Source organism: Podarcis muralis, chromosome 3 (genome assembly GCF_964188315.1).
Source record: "Podarcis muralis chromosome 3, rPodMur119.hap1.1, whole genome shotgun sequence".
NCBI lineage: Eukaryota > Metazoa > Chordata > Lepidosauria > Squamata > Lacertidae > Podarcis > Podarcis muralis.
The window spans coordinates 42,353,896-42,374,901 of NC_135657.1; the positions used below are offsets into that span (position 1 = coordinate 42,353,896).

The following is a 21,006-nucleotide window of genomic DNA, read 5'->3' on the forward strand; positions in this document are numbered from 1 at the left end:
AAATGTCTGGATCATTTAAGGCTTTATAGAAACTTTATTCTCAGTATGATGGAACTCACTGGTGAAGAATACTTTTATTTAAAAAAAAATATTGTAAAGGGAATCTTTGTATGAGTTAATAATTTACTATCCTTTTAGAGCTCATCTGTATCTTTGTACTTCTGCCCTTCCAGGGCTGTGACTTTACTGTTTCAATTTTTGATTTCTTTCTTTCTTTTATGCTTTGTTATGTTGCAAGACTCTTTTCTGTCCCGTCCCCTCCCCTCCTGCAACGGACCCACCAGCGAAGAAGGGGTGAATGAAGATCTACAGCAGGAAGAAGGGTGGGAGACCAGCAGCTGCTCTTATTCCTTAATAGGCTACTGTAGACGTGGCACTGGGGAGGGCTGCCAAGGAAGTGGCAGATCTGGCCTCCAAGAAGCACGTGGCAGCAGCTGAGGCGGCAGCAGTGGGTGATGCATTTCTTGGAGGCTGGATGTGCTGCCTTCTGTCACCCGAGGCAGTAATTCACCTTGCCTCATGAGTGGACCAACCCTGAGATTAAGGCTCCAGTCCCAGCCCCACATTAATTCAGTATGTCTTACTTATGAGATGATGTTGGTTAGGGTTGTGCTGTGACACAGATCTGTAAATGGTGATTGACATAGTAACTGTGGGCAATATCTTAAATAAGCTTAAATCTGATTTTGCAACCCGATCCCGAATATGTTTACTCAGAAGTAATCTCCATTGATTTGATGAGGTTAAGCACGTTTTGGATTGCAGCCATAAATTGGGAAATTATTTCCCAATGTGCTTCTGGAAGAGCCTAGCCTCCTACAGACGGTGCAAGATATAATTCTAATTGCCCTTTAAAGGCCACATCCTCGAGTGTCTAAACCCGGTTTTTTTTTGGGGGGGGTGTAGGGGAGGAGTGCACATGCGCTTCCCATCTTGCTGAGCTTGACGCCGCGGGGTGGGGGCGCCCTGAAGCCGGGCGCCTCTTGTCCGTACCAAAGATGGTTCCGGCGGCGACACAAGCGGCATCACGTGGGACCAGAGGCGGGAAGGGCCCTGTGGGCCCGGGCGCCTCTCTTCGCTCTGTGCAAGCGGCGATGGAGAAGTTTGCCAGCCCGGGCAAAGGCAACGGCCTGCGCTCCTCGAAGGCGGTGAAGCCGGGAGAGCTGCTGTACCGCGCGGAGCCCTTCGCTTACACCGTCAGCAAGAAGCGCCTGGGAGGCGTGTGCGAGCGCTGCCTGCGCAGGTATTGGCTGGGCTTCCCGCGCTCCGCGTCCCTCGCCGGGTCGGCCGCCCGTCCGCCCTCTCTACTTTCTTTGGCTGGGCGGCGCTGCTGTGCTGCGAACATTTGCGCAGCGCAGGGCATGGTATTCATGCGCCGCAGCTCCCTTCCAGCACCGCCTTTCCTTGCTGCGGCTGTGGAGTCTCTTGCCCGTCAGTACAGCAGGCACAGGCGAATTGGCTGGAAGTGGGTGGGGCGGGAAGTGGTCCTGGCAACGCTGGGAAGTGTAGCTGCTGTCTCTGGGTGGACTTAAACCCGGTGCTCTATTACTACTACTACTATTAGAATTTATATACCACCCTATACTCAGAGGTCTCAGGGCAGTTCACAGAATAAAATCAAAATATAAAAGCCAATGCTTCAATGCTTCTTAAATTAAATTCTTAATGAAACATGTACAAGACTGCTGATGTTTTAAGAACTGCACAGAAGTCTCCTTGCTTTGGCTACACTAATAAGTTACCAGTGAACGAATAAGTTCACTGGTAATTTCTTTTGAGCAATATTTTTTAATGGTACAGTGTGCTAGCAAGGCAATATTGTAATGTATACAGCTTTTGGCTGTTAAAACACCAACTTGGAATGTAAGGAAATAATTTAAAAATGGGAAATCTTTAAATATTAATTCTCAAATATTTTATGATAATTTCAGAAATATGGGAGAGAATAGTTATTCACTATATACTGTTCCTTAGTATAGGTCATAAACAGAAGTGGTCCTGGCAATGCTGTGAAGTGTAGCTGCAGTCTCTTGGTAGACTTAACTACTACTACTACTACTATTTGAATTTATATACTGTCCTATACCCAGAGGTCTCAGGGCAGTTCATAGAATAAAATCAAAATATAAAACCACAAAATACATAAATTAAAAAAATAACAACCACCCAATAACCCCTGCCTCTCCCCCAAAACACCAACCACATTTTAAAAGGGCACATAGGATGTCAATCAAATCAACCAAAGGCCTGGTTAAAAAGGAACAGTATGCCGCATGCATAGATTGAGGCGGCCGCCTGGTATTGGAAACTTGCCACAGCCACTGAGACAGTAGTCATCCTCCTCATGGGGTGGGTTTGCATTTTGGCCAGATAGGCACAAATTTAAGACCAATCTGTGGGCCCTGCAAGTTGGACTCCAGCTCTCATCAGCCCCAGAACAGCCAGTGGTCAGGGATTATGGGAACTGTAGCCCAAGGATATGAAAGGCCAAAGGGTAACCACCCTTGTTTTTAAGATGTGATGATGAAACAATGGGCATCTCCTTACAAGATTATTCAGCGCTTGATGGCTTGTGGCAGGATGCTGGAAGTGACTCAAGTGATGAAGAGTGTGAGGTGATATGAAAGTGCTGTTGTGTGGTGTTAGATTTGTGATGGCATGTTTATACACGCAAGCTATGACTTGAAGCATGCAAGTGTTTCATCCTATTATTTTTGAAGAAGTGATTTCGTAGCTGCTCCAAAGCTTGCCCTCCGCTTCCCTCTCCATTCCTTTTGAGTCATACTGCATAGCGAGCCTGCAGGTAGGGACCGTCTGTGATCCCTTAATAGCTGTACAGTGCTTAGAAGAAGTTAGGCACTTCGTAGATGTTAAATAATAATGTCTTTCACACTGGTTGGGAATGGTGGAATGAAAGGGCAGTGCAGATTCTGAGGGGAAAAGCTCACCCTCACATATGCAAGTTGTGGAGGTAAATGCCACAAGATTGTTCATTAGCTAAAATTTCAATTGGAGTACCGCCAAAAGGGCCATGCTAGTTTATCTCAGCATTATCACTGACTAGCACTGACTGGTCTTTCCCAATGACATTTGACAGGCGTCTCCTATTTGTTTTGTAGCCAAATGTGTAACCACAAGTTGTTCATAATTTGAAAAGCATTTTTCTTGGTCACTCAAATCTCTGGTCATCTTTCAGCCATTCAAATAGTTTCACTGGTGATTTCCCCACTGCCCTCATTTCTCCACATTGGCATTATTCTCTTCTCTTCCTGTTGTTATTTCCCTGCTGTTTACTGTCTCTTTCTTGCTGTTATAAGCTAAATGGTCTCAAATTTTTAGGTCAGACTCAAATTTATTTACCTTTTCCACAGTTGTTCCAGATGATGGACCAATAGAATTTAAGAAGGTGCCAGATATTGAGTTAGACTGATGTATCCATAAGTTTTATTATTTTGGCTATAAGATTATTCACTAGGATTTTGTAGACTTGGAATAGCATCATTAGACATAAACTTTTGTGTTTTGAGAGCCAGTGTGGTGTAGTGGTTAAGAGCGGTGGACTCGTGATCTGGTGAACCGGGTTTGCGTCTCCGCTCCTCCACATGCAGCTGCTGGGTGACCTTGGGCCAGTCACACTTCTTTGAAGTCTCTCAGCCCCACTCACCTCACAGAGTGTTTGTTGTGGGGGAGGAAGGGAAAGGAGAATGTTAGCCGCTTTGAGACTCCTTAAAGGGAGTGAAAGGCGGGATATCAAATCCAAACTCTTCTTCTTCTTCTTGTGGCTTTGTGTTTTTGTATCTTATAACAAATCTCCAATAGGTGGCAGTACATGAACACAAAAGGTCTATTTGTTAATACATAAAAAAAGACTTAAGCCTCTAGTTTTTAACTGCATGAATAGTCACACTGAATGCTATGTTCTGACCATACTACAGTATGATTAGTTGGTCTGCAAGGGCAGGGGAAGATTAAGATTGGGCATAAAGCTCTCTGTCACCACATTGAAAGGGATGGGCACTCATACTTAACCATTTGCTCATAGCCACCTAGTGATTGTGGTGAAATGATTTCCTTTCATCCTTTCAAATATTGCATGATTCAGTATCACAAAAGGGTAAAATGTTTGTTTCTAGAGCTACTCTTAACTATTGAGTGGTGATAGGCTTTCTTTAAAATCTAACAAGTGATATGTAAGACAATGTAACAATGTTGCTATTTGCATAGGAAATGTTTTCAGAATACAGTAAAGGTGAGTTTCACAGCCTAAAAGACATAAACTGAGCTTGCCATTTTCTCATGTAAAATAAAAAAAAGTGGAATCTCTATACTCAATAAATATTAATATGTGCCAAAGGTAAATCCTCAGCACATAAGGGGGTGGGGGACAAGAGGAAATGGCAGTAACATAGCAAATTAGCACACACTCAGTGCTTCATTTATTTTTCTCTACGGGTAAATTTTTATTTTTTCAAATTCATAATTAAAATAAGTGCTGTGAGGGAAAAATAGGTATTAAAATATGGATAATAGCTAATGTAATATGCAGTTGCAAATTAGTTTCCATTTATTGTTCTGAAGGTAAAAGGGGGGTATTTGATGTAAGATCACTGGAAGTTTTGCATTATATTACATTATTGTAACTGTACATATATAAAAATGATATTAGTTTTTGTGGCCTAGGAAAAAATATTCTACTTATTTTGAATATTTATCTCTAATGTTTAACATATTATGTTACACATCTTGCATGGAAAACCTGTCTCAGCTTTAAGGAAGTTTGCCCAAAGGACAAAATAACTATGGGAGTTCCATATTGGTTTCCACCTTCAGATCTTTTCAGGGGATTTTCAAAATCACTTGTGGTATGATTTGAATTTGTACTATTTAAATAAAAATGTTAACAATTCCAATGTAGGTTCACATGGAGTAGCATCCTGGCTAATGTTTGGAACGTTTCTGAGAATTGTTTCAGATTTTGGAGCAGACTGGAAGCCAAAATGCCATCCACTTCCTGTCTCCTTGCTGCTGCCTTAATCTGAAGTAGACCTTTTGCATCTCCCCTCCACCTCATCCCCCAGAGCTGTATGAACTCTCAATGCAGTCAGCTTTCCCAGTGAGTTAGATATGGATGTTCTTTTACAGACATGGCTGAAAAGCATAGGGAAATAATTAAATAAATAAATTGTTCTGGTATACCCAGAACAAACTTAGTTGGTCTCTAAGGTGCTACTGGACTATTATTTATTTAATTTATTTATTTTGACTGTGTCAGACCAACACGGCTACCTACCTGTATCCAGAAGCATAGGGAAAGTAAGACATGAGGCCCTTTGTGTGCTAACTTACGGTAATCTAGTCTGATTGTAGAAGAGACCAAGGATTCTGCTAGGAAGAAAGGGTAGTTTTCAGGTGCAGATTATATTAGGTATAGATTTCCTGGACACATGCAATGTAAGGTAAATCAAGGAATCAAATGCAATAAATTTATATAACAAACATTCTGAGTTGCAATATCAGGAGTAATTGGTGGATCAATTAAAGCACTATTTGTTTAGATGGAAGCTTAAGCACCTATCTTTTAGTTTTGTGGCACGTTGTAATAGTAAGGAGCAGAGTTTTTGTAATGTCCGGAGTCTAACATTACCTGATTTCATATTTGCTTCTGTTGTGAATTTTCATTTATCTTCACAGTTGGGGAGTCTTTTCATTATAGTTTTGATGTATTTATTTTTATCCTTAAATATATTTTCCATGGATTAAACACCTCCTGTTTCAGTAACGGTCCTTTAGCAATTTCAATGCTAACAATGGCCTTTTCAAAACATGTGTTCCTATTTATAATCTCTCTTCCTCTTATCGTTCTGACCCATGCCTCTCCTGCTGTCAATTAATTTTGTTCTTGTTTGTATCACACACCCAGTTGTATCATGTCCTTGCTTTCAAAGTCCTACATTATTCAGAGTCTCTTTACATCTTGGATAGGATATCTTTATGCTTTGTTTTGATTTATAATCTGCCTGGAGTATAAATATTCTTCACAACAGTTTTCTGAAAATTGGTGTATATTACAATTTGTGATTCGGGATATGCCTGAATGAAGAGGATTTGCTTATAGACCCAAGTATGACAGCTTGTTGTAGTTTAGATTCCATAGCTAATAAGGATAGGTTTGAGTCACTTTTGTAGTTATAAATACACATAAACAGCCAGAGCGTGTTATATATCAGACTGATAGATAGCCGAAAGCTTGCTGTAATAGCTCCATTCTATATTACAGAACAAGGCTATCTCTAGCTTCCAAGATTGGTTCTTTTATATGTTGTGAGCCTTGGATCAATACAGCCAGTTATAGTAAAGTGTAATTTCCTCCCTACGCATAGCATGATGGAATATTTTTTACCATTAAAGTCAACAAGTAGTGGTTTCTCTTTCCTCCTTAATCTCTACTATATGTATAATCAGTTCTGGCAGAGCTATACTTCAGTTTATATAGAGTGTAAAATCTTCTACCATAAGTAGGCTAAGCTTTTAACAGTCCTTTAAGAGAAGTTATAAGGATATGGGAAATCGGTTCATGATTGAAAGTCAACAGGGGATATGATGGTATTGCATAAGATGTGGTTTGCTCCCATTTCCTGCTATAAGCAGAGGTGGCTGTTACTCTAATGCAGGTGAGGGGAATCCTTTGCTAGGAAGTTCCAATAAATTTGGTGGGACTTTTGAATACAGTGGTACCTCGGGTTACATACGCCTCAGGTTACATACTCCGCCAACCCAGAAATAGTGCTTCAGGTTTAGAACTTTGCTTCAGCATAAGTACAGAAATCAGGCTCCGGAGGCACGGAAGCAGCAGGAGGCCCCATTAGCTAAAGTGGTGCTTCAGGTTAAGAACAGTTTCAGGTTAAGAACGGACCTCCGGAACAAATTAAGTACTTAACCCGAGGTACCACTGTAATTGTTTTCAGAATCAGTCTTGTGTCTCCTTGCAGTACTCAGACCTTTCTGACCTAGGTTTGTTAGGGAGCTGTTCCCTTGATTGGAAGTGGGGGTGGCTGACAGCTGCCTTGCCTTGGCTAAGTGGATCCCTTTTGCAGTGGCTAAAGCCTCATCCTTTGCATGGTTCTGCAGTCTTGGTCATCTGTGTACAGTACACATTGGTCTGTAACTGGTATTCCCTCCACAAGACTTGTGTCAAGTTCAAGCTGGGGCATACCTCATAAAACCCTGGTGGCCCATTCTCCCTTGCAATGTACTCGTGGATAGAAACCTTGCCAGCCTCTCTTCCTCTGAAACATCTTCTCCCCATCTTCTTTGACCCACGTTAGCATTCTGCACTCTAGCTTACCTTACAAACATAGGCCTGGAACTGTACAGAGGAAATGTGAGTGGATACCAGAGGAATGTTTTGAGGGAAATCCCTCCTCTTCTTTCTCTGATACAAATCACTCTCTCCTGAAGGCACTTTGCAAAGGAAGAAGGGGCAGTTGGGGATTCATTACATCCAGCTTGGTTTGCCCTTAAGAGTCTTTGTTCGCTTGATGGAAATAGGGAATTTCTTTTACTACAATATTTGGATGATGCCTTTCATGAGGGAAATCTTCTGTTCCCTGCCAGTCTGCCTGGAGGTGTTTTCAGAAGTGGCCTTGAGTCTTATCTGTTATGACAGGGCACTCCAACTTTTCATACCCAATGGCCACAAGAGTACATTGACACGGAACCCATGAGCTGCACAATACCTTGTCGTGGGCATGGGATGGGGGGGGGGGGGAGGCAAAACCAAAAGTTGACACCTCTCCAGCCTTGTGCTGCCTTCGCAAATCTGGTTAAGCAAGGCTCCTGGCTTTGGGAAGGAGGCACAAAGCTCTGGCAGGGTCCTAGGGCCCTTTTACCTCCTCCCCAAAGCTGGGAAAGCACTAGCTAGACTTTGGGAAGGAGGCTCTCTACTTGAGCTACATCCACCACATCAGAGGTGGGAAATTTTTTTGAGCCTGAGGGCTTCATCTCCTCCTGGGCAATCTTCCAGGGACAGAGACAGAGGCAATAATGGGTGGGGCAACAAATGTAAATTTTACTTTTGTACAGTACTCTCCCAGTTCTCTATCCTCCATCCTGTATGACAAGAGGAGTTGTCAAAGTTCAAGGACACGTTCTAGCAGGGCAAAAACACTCCAGGAATGTGAGACAGGGCTGGTAAGTGTCTGGCCTGGGGAAGAGTGCCAAGGGCCAGATAGAGTGATCTGAAGGGAGGCATTCAGCTCCTGGGCTTGCGCTTCCTGCCCCACTTGCACTGTATCCATGGATGCTGCATGTAGATCTGAAATACTGGAGGGTGATCATATGAATTAATACATCTCTCTACGACAAAGAACTCATTTGTCAAAAGACAAACCCTGTGTATATAGAAAGGCGGCATGCTGAGCTTAGTGCTCTTCTTCCTGACATCCAGTTTCTTGTCTCCTACCTACCTAAGGTGAAAGTAAGGTTGATTTGGAGAAGAAACAGCACCACCTCATTCATTGCAGCAGCTGTTCTGGAAAACCTTGCCCCATGAGGTTCATTCAGCCTTTCGCCAGCTTTAGAATTTTTATTTTTATCTTTTCCAGCCAGCTTTTCATTTGTCATGCTGATCTGGTTTTAATGGGAAACTATGTTTTATCTGATGTGCTTGACCTTGTCAAGTTTGTTTGATAACGCTGATCTGCTTTTAATATGTTATGGATATATGTTGTTTTTGTTTTTGTATTGTTGATATTTTTATCTGTCGATTTTAATTGGTGTAATACATGTGTGTTAGAAAGGCAGGCTATCAGTTCTTATGTACCTAAATAAATAAATGGTCAATTATTTTGATCTGAAACGTTTGATCTGTAGAGTGGCACAGTTTAATGGAAAATTAATTAGACACAGTATTATTGCAGGTCTAAGTAAAATGTTTGAAAAGACAGTATTTTATAAACTCTAAGTTGGGGTGGCCAATGAGGTGCCCTCCAGATGTTGTTGGACTACAACTCCCATCAGCTAATGGTCAGGAACTGTAGTCCAAAACATCTGAAGGTCACCATGTTGGCTACCCCTGCTATATTTCAATGTGCATTTACACAATTCCGCATGTTGGGAAAACAGTGGTCCTGAAAGCAGACTGGCTGTTTCTTTAAATTAAAATACCTATTTCCCAGCTGCAACAGGTATTGCTGCTAAAATGGGAGAATATCCAAGGAACCAGAACTAGCATTTTGTCCATGACAAAAAGACAGTCAATTCAACTGTTTGTCGAATATAATTTTTATGGTAGAAATCAAGACCTCAGTCAAGCTTAGTGCCCGTGTTTTGCCTGATCCCCTTAGTATTCCACCTGGAATTGCCAGGTAAGCATTTGGGAGGGAGACAACACAGATAATACAGGAGAAGGTCAGAGCCAGACTGGCTCACTCCTGAAGGACAAATTAAGCTCACAGTGAAGGAATGGTGCCTGGCAGATTGTCAAATGTTTGATGATGTAGCTTTTTGGCTAATAGCTGTCCATTCAAACAGTTTGGATATTGCAAGTAGATGGCTTGCGAGCTCCCATGAAAGGTTTTATTTCCTTGGCAGTCATTTTGATTGAATTACCCTAAGTATTTGCTGTGGATAATCCCTTGTTTTATGTCTTGATAAGCCAATGCTGCTTAAATTAAATTTTTAATGAAACATGTAGAAGATTGCTGATGTTTTAAGAACTGCACAGAAGTCTCCTTGCTTTGGATACACTAATAAGTTTGCTGGTAATTTCTTTTGAGCAATATTTTTTAATGGTACAATGTGCTAGCAAGGCAATATTGTAATGTATACAGCTTTTGGCTGTTAAAATATCAACTTGGAATGTAAGGAAATAATTTTAAAATGGGAAATCTTTAAATATTAATTCTCAAATATTTTATGATGATTTCAGAAATATGGGAGAGAATAGTTATTCACTATATACTGTTCCTTAGTATAGGCAATAAACAATGATGTTAAATTACAGGAAGGTAGATTTCATTTACAATATCCTTAATGGTAAGAGCTGTTCAGCAGTGGACAGCTACTAGGGAATGCTACAAACCTCTTTTATTAGATGTGGGAAGATAAAATGAAGAGGCATTGGCTGAAGATATTTACTCTATGGGGAGTAAACTAAATGGTCTACCTGATATCTTTTCAGCTGGTAAATGCTGGTCAACTTGTACTCAGTTTTGAAGTTTTCTAATTGTATAAGCAATTATTTCTTCTATCTAAACGTGGGGTGAATCAGGAGCTAACTTAATGCTGAAATCATTATTAATTATAAAAAAATGCATGTGAACCTTTTGGGAGAGGTTGAAATGCTGTCACTTCAGATTAATTATAGCATCACAGGAGTTAGTAAGTGTCCCTGTTAATGTAATGTTTTTGCAGATCTATATAAAATTTGCTTCCCAGTGTTTTGTCATATTTTTGCCTGCAAGGGCCATATGTGTTAGCAGATGGGGGTGGGGGGCAAATAGTCAATGGATGTAGCTTGAGCTGGTGGGAAGCATGCTCCACACACACACACACACACACACACACACACACACACTCAGAGAGAGAGAGTGTACAGGCTTGTGGCCACCAAATATTGTTGCCCCTGTAAGCAACCCAGCCAGGGTTGATAGCATTTGCTGTTCCACAACATCTGGAGGGCCATAAGTTCCTCATCCTTGATCTAGTGCATCTGAGAAATGGGAACCCAGGAAACAGGACTGTGCAAGTACATGCTGACTTCGTTCTTCAGTGCTCTGATAGTGTGTAGAGAAAGTTAAGGAGGCTGTTGCCTGGAAGGGAGTTGAAAGAGGTTCAAACATGCTTCTTATTCCACCCACTAGGATCACCCAAGGACATTCTAATCAACACCATAGTGATGTTCCAGACTGCACGCTCTCATTATCTCCTACATAAGTGGATGGTTGCCATCCATTCCTATGAGGACTAGTAAGGAGATGAACTTGGGGACACTATTATTTGCAGGGGCGGAGTGTACACAAAACTGTATTGGGTGCAACTATCGTATGCAATTGATCTGTGCTTCTCAACAAAGTTGGCTAGCTCAACAATATTTCAACAGACATATACAGGTTCTTCTCTAGTGTCCTTATTCCCTTAGTAAGTTATTTTTGTTAGATTAAGGGCTTCAAGGCTTGCCCATGTGGAACAACTCTCCTGCAGGCTAATTAATTATTTCACTTCTCTTTTTTATTTTTTGCCTTCCTTCACATATAAATTAATAATTATCATATCTGCCTGTACACACTCTTTATTGCTCATGTAAATATGGGTGCTGATAGTAGGTTTATTTAATATTCAGCCATGCATGTATGCATTTAGTTTTTAATTGTAAAAATAACTGGTAGTATGTTTTCATTAGAGAGCGGTAGACATTCATTCTTAATTGCAATAGTAAGCATTTTCCATAGTCATAAGTAAATTACAATTTAGTATCGGTTTTTTAAATTGGGATTTTTTTCAGGCATTTTAAGCACTGCTCTATTTTCTGTTCCAAATGTGCAAAAGCTTAAAAAATAATAATACAGAATCGCTTGTGCTGAGTATGTCCCTGTGTCCCTTTTGCTATAAATTCTTTGAGGCATGAAATAGCCTGCCAGTTGTCCGTTGCATTCACACTTCGATAAATGGATATCAATTTATTGTAGCCACAAATTGTAATTAATGCATGATATCATTTCTCAGAATATTTGCTTCTAGGACAGTTTGATTTAATATGTTCAGTAATATGCTATACTAAATTCCTCCCCCCCTCTTTTCAGTGGGGGTATGAATTATTTTCTTGCACCTTCTTTTATGGCAATTGATATGGAAACTTGCCTTGACTGGAGCCACATCAGACTAGGGGCTGAGGCTTATGATAGTCACTGTAGAGCCAGGGCGGACTCCTGGTATCAGTTTAGTTGGAGTCTGTCTTCAGTGATCTTATGGTGGGTAGTCAGAAGACACATGTTTAGCATATAACAAAAGAATAAAGGCAATAGCAAACTGCTATGCTATGTAGAACTCTGGAAAGATTTCAGCAGGTGCAACTTCTCCTGCTTTGTTTTATCTGAACTTTTATGCTTGAGTCTTGGGGAGTCAGTGGTACAGCATTTTCCCTATATTGTACACTACATTTAGCAAGCAGGGAGTTGCATATTTGAATACTCCTCTACAGAAATATAACCTTACCCCTACCAAGAGAAAATGAACCTAATGTATTTCAGGGAAAAAGAGTCAGCTTCGTCTCTCACTAATAATGTTATTTTTGTGTCCATCTGTGTAGCGAGTTGTTTTCATCAGGGAGCTTTTAAATATACAACCCCATACCCCCCTGTTAATAATACAGAGTGTGCCTATGGGGATATTCAGACTGCTTTCCCCCTAACCACTGCGCAACTGCAGCCTCCCCTTTCTCCAGCCACTTAGAATTAAGAAGCTGGACTTGCACAGTAATGGCATATTTTCTGCACAGATGAAAGTCCCACAACCTCTCACTTCAGAAGTTATTAGGAGGAGAGATGAGAGAGCCCGCTGTGAACCATCTAGCCTGGTGAGAAAAACCCATCTCTTCTGTACTGCATTCCAATCATGCCGTAGCTCATTGGGCTTCAGTAAGACTGGAACAAGTAGTGTGGGATACCTTTAATTTTTTTTACCCATTAACATTTATGTTTTGCTCTGTGTCTGTGATGTATTAAGTAATATTCAACTTATCATTTGTTTCCTGAATTGCTATTGCTATATTAGATTCATATGCTTTGAAGCAAACTGTTTTTCAGTTGTTTTGTATTTTGATAATTCATTGATGATGTCAGTGTCTTTTGGTCACAGTTCACTGTGGGAAAGTGGCAAATGAATAAACTAGACTTAAATTTTAACAAACATTTCACCACCCTCCCCATCCACTCCTCATTTTCCTCTGGCCATTTTTCTTTCCATAACTCTCTTTCCATTCTTGTTATAGGCAAGCTGCTTTTGCTTATTCCCCCACCCCACCCCTGTCTCATCCTAAATAATTGGTGTCAACCAGAGCTCAGCCTAATACCAGGGTTGAGACCTGGAACATGGGATGAAAAGTACCTCTGAGCATGCACTTAGTACCATTTCCTTACCACTGAATCTGCAATCTTGTGTCTCCTCACATACTTAGAAACATGCCTAGCTCTGCACTTTCAGTGTAAGCATATATTGAACCTCTCCTAGTCCACTTCTGGTTGTCCAACCCTTTTGTTTCAGCAACCAGAAAAGAAGTCTTAAAACAACGCCACCATAACATTGCAATGAAAGAAGACATTTTTTAAAATGATATTTTAATTAGCACATAGATACAAGACTGAATAAAACAATTCCATTGCTCTTTATGCTTTCCACCCTCTTTCCACTTCAGCTATTAATTGCAACAACCAGCAATGGATTTGGGGAAAGCAGTGGGTGTTAGTCAATACCACCCCATTTACATGTGATGCTAAGTTTTTGGGAAGGAAGGTTGATAAGGAAAAATAATCAAATGGATTTAGAATAAAATATTTTGCCCATTACTTGGTTGGCCTCAAATCACATTGCAACAATTTATGTGAAAATCAGAATGTTTGGTGTCAGAGTGTAGGTATAAAAAATATGAAGCTATGCAAACCAACTTGCTTAGCATGCCTGTACTAGGCTTTAGTTACCATTGGCATTTATAGTTCAACTCTCAAAAAAGTAGTTGCTTCCTGAAAATCATCTTCAAAGAGTCAGGTTTCTCCGGTATGTTGTTATAAACACGGAATTTTATATTTCATTTGATAAAAGTATTTAAAAATATTTATCTATGTGTATCTATGTCTATTACTGTGGGCCTGTTGAAAAGTAGTTCTGTAGCTGAAAAATTGCCACTGAAAATACACCATTGTTTTGTGTTATGAGGCCAATATAATGTAAGGTTGAAAACGGGTGTTGGAAATCAATTTGCAATTTGATGAGCTTTGACTACAAAACCCTGTACACTGATTACTTCTGATCTCAGTCTTTTGGGCAAGCATTCACATAAAATGTGACATAAACATTATGGGAAAAACATTAATTTGTATTCACTTTGTTGTAAAGAAAAGGCTGTTTTGCATAATTGTCTGATTGACAGTTCAGTTACATATAGAACTTTGAACTGTTATCTTACAAACATGCTAGATGTAAATAAATTGTGGTTTATTAGCTTTGTGCTGCCTACACTTGTGATGTTATTTAAGCTAGCATTTGGTAAGCATTGGAAATTGCTCAGGAAAATTCCATTACCTGAGTTAGCAGTGGATGCTTTCAATTTTGTTTGTTTGGTGCTTTAAATGATGGAAATTTATATAAAAATTATATTAATTTATATTAAAAATACTCTCTAGAAATTCCTGTAAAGTGGCACTGGCTACCAAATTGTTTATGGGCTTAAGACCAGATGTTGATTATTATCTTGAACCCTATATGGTCCTATACACATAGGAATATATGAACTTCTTTCTAGAATAAATCCAAGCATTCTCCTTCTACCTTCATTAATTGATAAACTCCTGGTACCTTTTCTCCTTCACTATAGCAGTTGGGGTGTGGTCTGATAGTGCTGCTTTTAGGAGCCACACTATAGGCAACTCCCCATTTAGGCAGCGTTGACTTTCTGGCTCCCTGCGCACAGAAGTGAAATGTGTGTAAATGGGGAGCACCCTGCTGCTCCTCCAGTTTGCAAGGAGAGCTTCCCTGGAGTCCAAAGGAGATGTCCTCTTAAAGGAGATGTCCTCTTCGGGCTCCTCGTCAGCTGGAGGTGCAGCAGGGCTTTGTTGAGGCTCTCCAGGTATCTTCCCCCACTTCCAGGTTTCCAGCACGCAGTGCATATGTGCAGTCGTGCATGACTTGAACATGCGTAAGTGGAGGGGATGCCGGTATAACAGTATATAAGGGGGAGCTGGACTGCTGGTGAAGAGGCTAATAATAATAATAATAATAATAATAATAATAATAATAATAATTTATTTATACCTCACCCATCTGGCTGGGCTTCCCTAGCCACTCTGGGTGGCTTCCAACCAAATATTAAAATACAGTAATACACCAAACATTAAAAGCTTCCCTAAACAGGGCTGCCTTCAGATGTCTTCTAAAAGCTTGGTAGTTGTTGTTCTCTTTGACATCTGGTGGGAGGGCGTTCCACAGGGCGGGCGCCACTACCGAGAAGCCCCTCTGCCTGGTTCCCTGTAACTTCACTTCTTGTAGTGAGGGAGCTGCCAGAAGGCCCTCGGCGCTGGACCTCAGTCTCCGGGTAGAATGATGGGGGTGGAGACGCTCCTTCAGGTATACTGGACCGAGGCCATTTAGGGCTTAAAAGCCTAGCTGACATTTGCCCATTTCCCTGCCCATTAAAAAGAAGTGATCAAGTGTAGATACTGATTCACATCTTCGTGGCCTTCGGATGTTACAGCTGAATGGCTTGACTTTTATATACTGTTTGCTAAGAGTAATACAAAGATTCTTGGTTAACATTATAGTGGGTGATGTAACTCACTTCATTTGCTCTTCAGTTCTAATGTTGAGTGGAATTTGGAAGTGGCCATAGCCATAGATCATAATTTTTATTTGTCTTCAGCTGACATTTAAAATATATTTCTCCATTAAACATCTAGTTTACAATGTCTAGGGCTAACGTGCAACATAGCTTGCTGTCTACACAGCCATAACATTTCTTCTCAAAGTGAACATGTACAGAATTTATTAATCTTATCGAAAAGCCTGAGAAGTGTATAACATGGAGTTATTTTGTAATAATATGCTAGATAATAATATTCAATAGACAGTATTTTCATTTTTAAAAAATATGCAACTTTGTGTTCAGTGTAAGATAAATCTAAAATTTGGCCAGTAAAGGAATGAAATAAGTAACTGGAGGTTTGAATAACCCAGGAGACATCGCCGTTTAGAAGCTGAGTGTCTAGAAGGGAGACCATCAGACCATATAGACATACTTGCAAAGAGGACCAGGAATGTTTTATTTTCATGCATGTTCTCCCCAAATTTGCATTCAGATAACACATGTACTGTGTACATATGAATTCTGATATCCCCTTCCTCTTTGCTTCTTCATCCCCTTCTAGGTGGGCTGCTCACTCCCCTCCCTGCCCGAAGCACTGTTAATGAGTTTACCCATTTCCATTTTTTGTGCTTTGTGTGCTCTCTCTCACACATACACACAACATTGTCTCTTTTTTAATGGAAAAGCAGCTCAGGGGAAAAGCGAGATGTGGTGACACAAGTCCCCAACCATTCAGCAATATGCATAGCCACTTCTGTCGGAAACTTCACAGAACTTGTTTGTTTCTAAGAAGCATATACAGTAGTACCTCAGGTTACATATGCTTCAGGTAACATACGCTTCAGGTTACAGACTCTGCTAACCCAGAAATAGTGCTTCAGGTTAAGAACTTTGCTTCAGGATGAGAACAGAAATCGTGCTCCGGCGGCACGGCAGCAGCAGGAGGCCCCATTAGCCAAAGTGGTGCTTCAGGTTAAGAACAGTTTCAGGTTAAGTACGGACCTCCGGAACGAATTAAGTATTTAACCTGAGGTACCACTGTATGTCTGATAAAAAATGAGGATGTAATTCTGCAGCAGCTTGAGCACTCTGTGTGCATCTGTGTTCAGTTGTAAATGCTCTGAGTTTTCTAAAGGAGGACCAGTTAGAAATATAACTAAAACTTGTCCATCATTCTTAGCAGTAAAGGCAAATCAGAAATTATAATTGGCTCTTAAAAGGGCACCCTTTGCTATATTTTAAAGGCAAATACACTTTAAGATAAAAGCTTCATGCACTGCAGATTGATGTCTTTCAAGCAAGCAAGCAAGCAAGCAAACGACTATTTGAATAACAGAATAAAGGGTCACTTAAAAAATTCAGAATGTATATTTGTGATTGGGGGTGTTGATTCAGGAATCTGTTGTAACAGAATTTGCAGAGACAAAGATAATTAAATTTCCACAGAGGTCATCCTGGAGCTGTATTATCTAACTGGCCAGTTGTCAAATATATGACTTAGGTTTCTGTTATGCTCTGTTGAACTAGCACCTTTCACTTATTGATTGCTGATGACATGATTCATTTGACAGCGGTTTCTATGCACTTTTCTAGTGCTTGTTGAATCTGTCCAAGTCTTTAATTTTCAAGGTGATATTAAGTTCATAATAAATTCTCAAAATAACAACTGTGGAATTTGTTTTGCAAAGCAATGTATTTCTTTGGTTCGTAAAATATTGCTCATGCAGGCTATTTTTAGTGATATTTGTTCCCTTTTAAATCAGAAAAAAAATAATTTTCTGAAGCGGTACAGTCATACATTGGTTCTCGAACGGAATCTGTTCTGGAAGTCCATTTGACTTCTGAAAACGTTCAAAAACCAAGGCGCGGCTTCCAATTGGCTGCAGGAGCTTCCTGCCAGCCAGCATGCCCCATGGTCAGGAGACTATGGGGAATGTCACCCAGCAGCATCTGAATGGCTACATGTTCCTCATTCCTGTTTTCGAGAGCTGGTGTGGTGTAGTGGTTAAGAGCAGTAGACTCGTGATCTGGTGAACCGGGTTCGCATCTCTGCTCCTCCACATGCAGCTGCTGGGTGACCTTGGGCTAGTCACACTTCTTTGAAGTCTCTCAGCCCCACTCACCTCACAGAGTGTTTGTTGTGGGGGAGGAAGGGAAAGGAGATTGTTAGCCGCTTTGAGACTCCTTCAGGTAGTGATAAAGCGGGATATCAAATCCAAACCCCTCCTCCTCCTCCTCCTCCTCCTCCTCCTCCTCTTCTTCTTCTTCTTCTTTAAACCATAGTTAATGACAATTTAAAGGTGACAGTGCAGCATGCTGATGCATGCCACTGGAACTGTGGGCACTTTGCTGCTCCTGCATTTCTGCTATATTGCTGGGAGCTAAGTCACTTTTTGGTGTAGTGTTATGTCCAAGCCCAGGCTCCTGGTGCTCTTAGTTTTCTTCTCACAACTAAGTGGCTGTGGAGTGGCAGCCCCCTGGCTATTTCCCCAGGCTATTTCCATCCTCCTAAGAATGCTTGTTGCTGCTGTCCTGGGGTGACTGTCTGTCATTCCCACTTACCTTCTCCCAATGCATCAGAAGCAGTGCCATTGTGAAAGGTCCTGATTAACCAAGCAGGCAGGCGGCCAGCCTAGGCCATACTATGTAGTGGGCATTACCAGTGTGCATCGACAGCTCTACTTACATGATACAAACTGCTGCTGCTGCTGCTGCTGCTTCATTGCAGCATTTGTTTGAGCAGGCATCTGGTAGGCCATTTTGAGGATGGGATGCTGGACTAGATGGGACTTTTGTCTTCAGGGCTCTTGCATTCTTAAGGTGGTGGAGGATTTACCTGTATGTGCCACATGGCCTGTCCTGCACCACCTTAGTTAACTTGCTGGTCTCTGCTGCACTAGATGTTGCTGCTGCACTAGATGTTGAAAAGAGATTAAGCTGCTATTTTCCGTATATGGAAGGGGGAAGTGGTGCCATCTTGTCTTTGCCTCAGGCAACAAAATATCATGGTCCCTCCCTATTCCCTCAAATTCTGTTTCTTTAATATTATTCATTGTTACCAGGTAGGCAATGACATGCCTGTGTAGTAGTTAGGGTAGCCATTGATTCTCTAATCAACTGGGAAGCTTATCTAAATATAAATGAGTTAAAAGCTTTTTGAAACATTTTTTCATGAATGATTCCTATTTATAGTTACGTGAAGACACAAGCTGGGGAAATCCTTGGTTTAAATCTAAAATTAATGTTTCTGACATTTAGTGGATCTCGCTGCTCCCAAGAAGTGTTCGACTAATATTTTATTTGGGTACCATTTATTGCTCCATGATTTAGTAGTCTGAGGCAGTGCGGTTGACCGAGGTTGAAGGGGAAAATATATGTGCTGCTGCTGGAGGCCAGAATCTATATTAGAGTTCAGAAATACATTAATCTGCTTTGTATATAATCTTCATAAATGCTACTGTCAGTTCTCTGACTGGTCTAATTCTTAAGGCAGAGCAGTATCATCCATTTTATTTAGAGCAAGCTGATAGCAAAGCAATTATCAGCAAGTCATTTGGTTATGAAGATTATTTCATAAGCCAGGGAACCAGAAACAAGTGCACTGTAACAGATTGTGAAAGGGAACTATTCAGAATGACCACAAAGTCATTGCAGATGTACAGTGGAGCATCTGTGCAACCTTCAGGCAGTCATTTATATACATTAGTGAAGCCATTGGTCTTAGTTTGAATTTTTTTGGTGGTATGCTAACACAAAGATTTTTTGTGCCAAATATTATTAAAATCTGTTTTGTACATCTGTCCATAAGATATTGAATTAAATAGCTAAATGTATAAGGTGTGTGCATTTCTACTCATTGGAAGTAAGGTCACTATATGAATTTCTAACACAAGTCTTTCACAGAAATACTTTTTTGTTCTTTGTTCTTCCACAGGCTTTCCTCTTATCAAAACGATTTTCCTTTCCTTACCTAAAAAGAAATTTATACATATTCTTTTCTTGTTGCCGTTGCCTCTATCATTCTTCTCTCCATCTGTTGTTTCTACCTTTATTGAAATTTAAATTATAGGTCCCTGTCTTTCTTGTTTGCTGCATGTGTTCAGGCATAAAACTAAGCTATATATCCATAATTTTTAAAAAATAGCCTGCTTTGCCTCCTCCCTTCCTCCAGCAGGGAAACAAACCACTGAGCAGCTCAGTTACCATTATGTGTGAAACAGCAAACTGGTGGCCAACCAGATGACTGTGGGAAATCAGGAAGCAGAATATGAGCACAAGAGCACTCTCCCCTCCCATGGTTTCCAGCAACTGGTATTCGGAAACATTGCAAGTCTGCTATTCTATTCTATTCTATTCTATTCTATTCTATTCTATTCTATTCACTTCAATTTATGTACTGCAGTGATGGGAAACCTAATGCAATCTGGATGTTGTTGGACTACAACTCCCAACATCCATGACCAGTGGAGGCCAACGGCATCTAGAGGGCCACAGATTTCCCAGCTCTTATGGTACGGTACACATGAGAGTTCAGTGTCCTATAAATACATGTGTACACACACACACACACACACACACACACACACACACACAGTCATCCTTGACAGTGTCTATCCTTTTTCCTTAACAACAGCAGTAATAGCTCAGTGGCCAAGAATCTTTCCCATTTCCTTTTTTCTTACCCAGTTGTGCTCACCTGTTGTTTGTTCTCGAAATTAAATGCTTCCAAAAGTGATATTATGTTGGTATTTCATTAACTCCACGGACCACAGCATGGCTCTTGATTCAGACCATTTTCTTGCAAAATGGATTGTTGGTACTGCTTTGTGAAAACCTCTGGTTGGTTCTTCACCCTTGACCAGTGAGCGAAAGCTTGCCATAGCTAATAGAAAATAAAATATCTTTTCTCTCTATTGTGCAGAGCGTAATTCCGTGGCTGTCAAGCTAAACCAAATAATCTTATTTCACTGAAAACCCACTCTGTAAACTACTGGAGGATGATTAAAGGCCCATGTCTTCTGGGCTCAAGGCAAAAGGCAATTTGGCTCAGTGATGAACATGTAGTTATTTTTCAAACCTAAAATACAATTTTAACTAAATGTATCTGGAAAAATCTGTCTCAAACATCCAGGAACACGCCATGTCAGGTTGGCATTTTCATACCAATTCATACTGTGCTGCAGTGCCTGTGTCTCTTTTGAAGTAACTTCAACACCAACAGCAATTTTTGAAATGGAAATGTGCTCACTGATGTGATGTGATTGGACCAACTGAGCAGGAGAGTTATTGACAATCTCTCCTCTTGTGACAGATAACAGTGACACTAACTCCGCTTCTTAGGATGTATATAGAGAGAGACAGAGACATCAGTGCAGGAGAGGCTGAGAAGCAAAGCTTAGAAGCTGGAAGAAATGCTGCAAATTGGTTTTGCAGTC

At 40.7% G+C, this 21,006-nt stretch overlaps 1 protein-coding gene across 6 annotated transcripts in view; it reads left to right on the forward strand.

Annotated features, from left to right (window-relative positions):
• The first annotated feature begins 983 nt into the window (after positions 1–983).
• The window catches only part of SMYD3 (SET and MYND domain containing 3), a 359,336-nt gene continuing 339,313 nt past the window's right edge, over positions 984–21,006 (forward strand). For 5 of the 6 annotated variants that reach the window (XR_013392181.1, XR_003705990.2, XM_028724158.2 and 2 more), the window contains exon 1: positions 984–1,243. Coding sequence is in view for 3 of the 6 variants with exons in the window: in XM_028724158.2 (XP_028579991.2) it covers positions 999–1,243 (245 nt within the window). In the remaining 3 variants the exon portion in view is untranslated. The remainder of the gene's footprint in view (positions 1,244–21,006) is intronic. The other variant, XM_077925725.1, reaches the window with a different exon arrangement.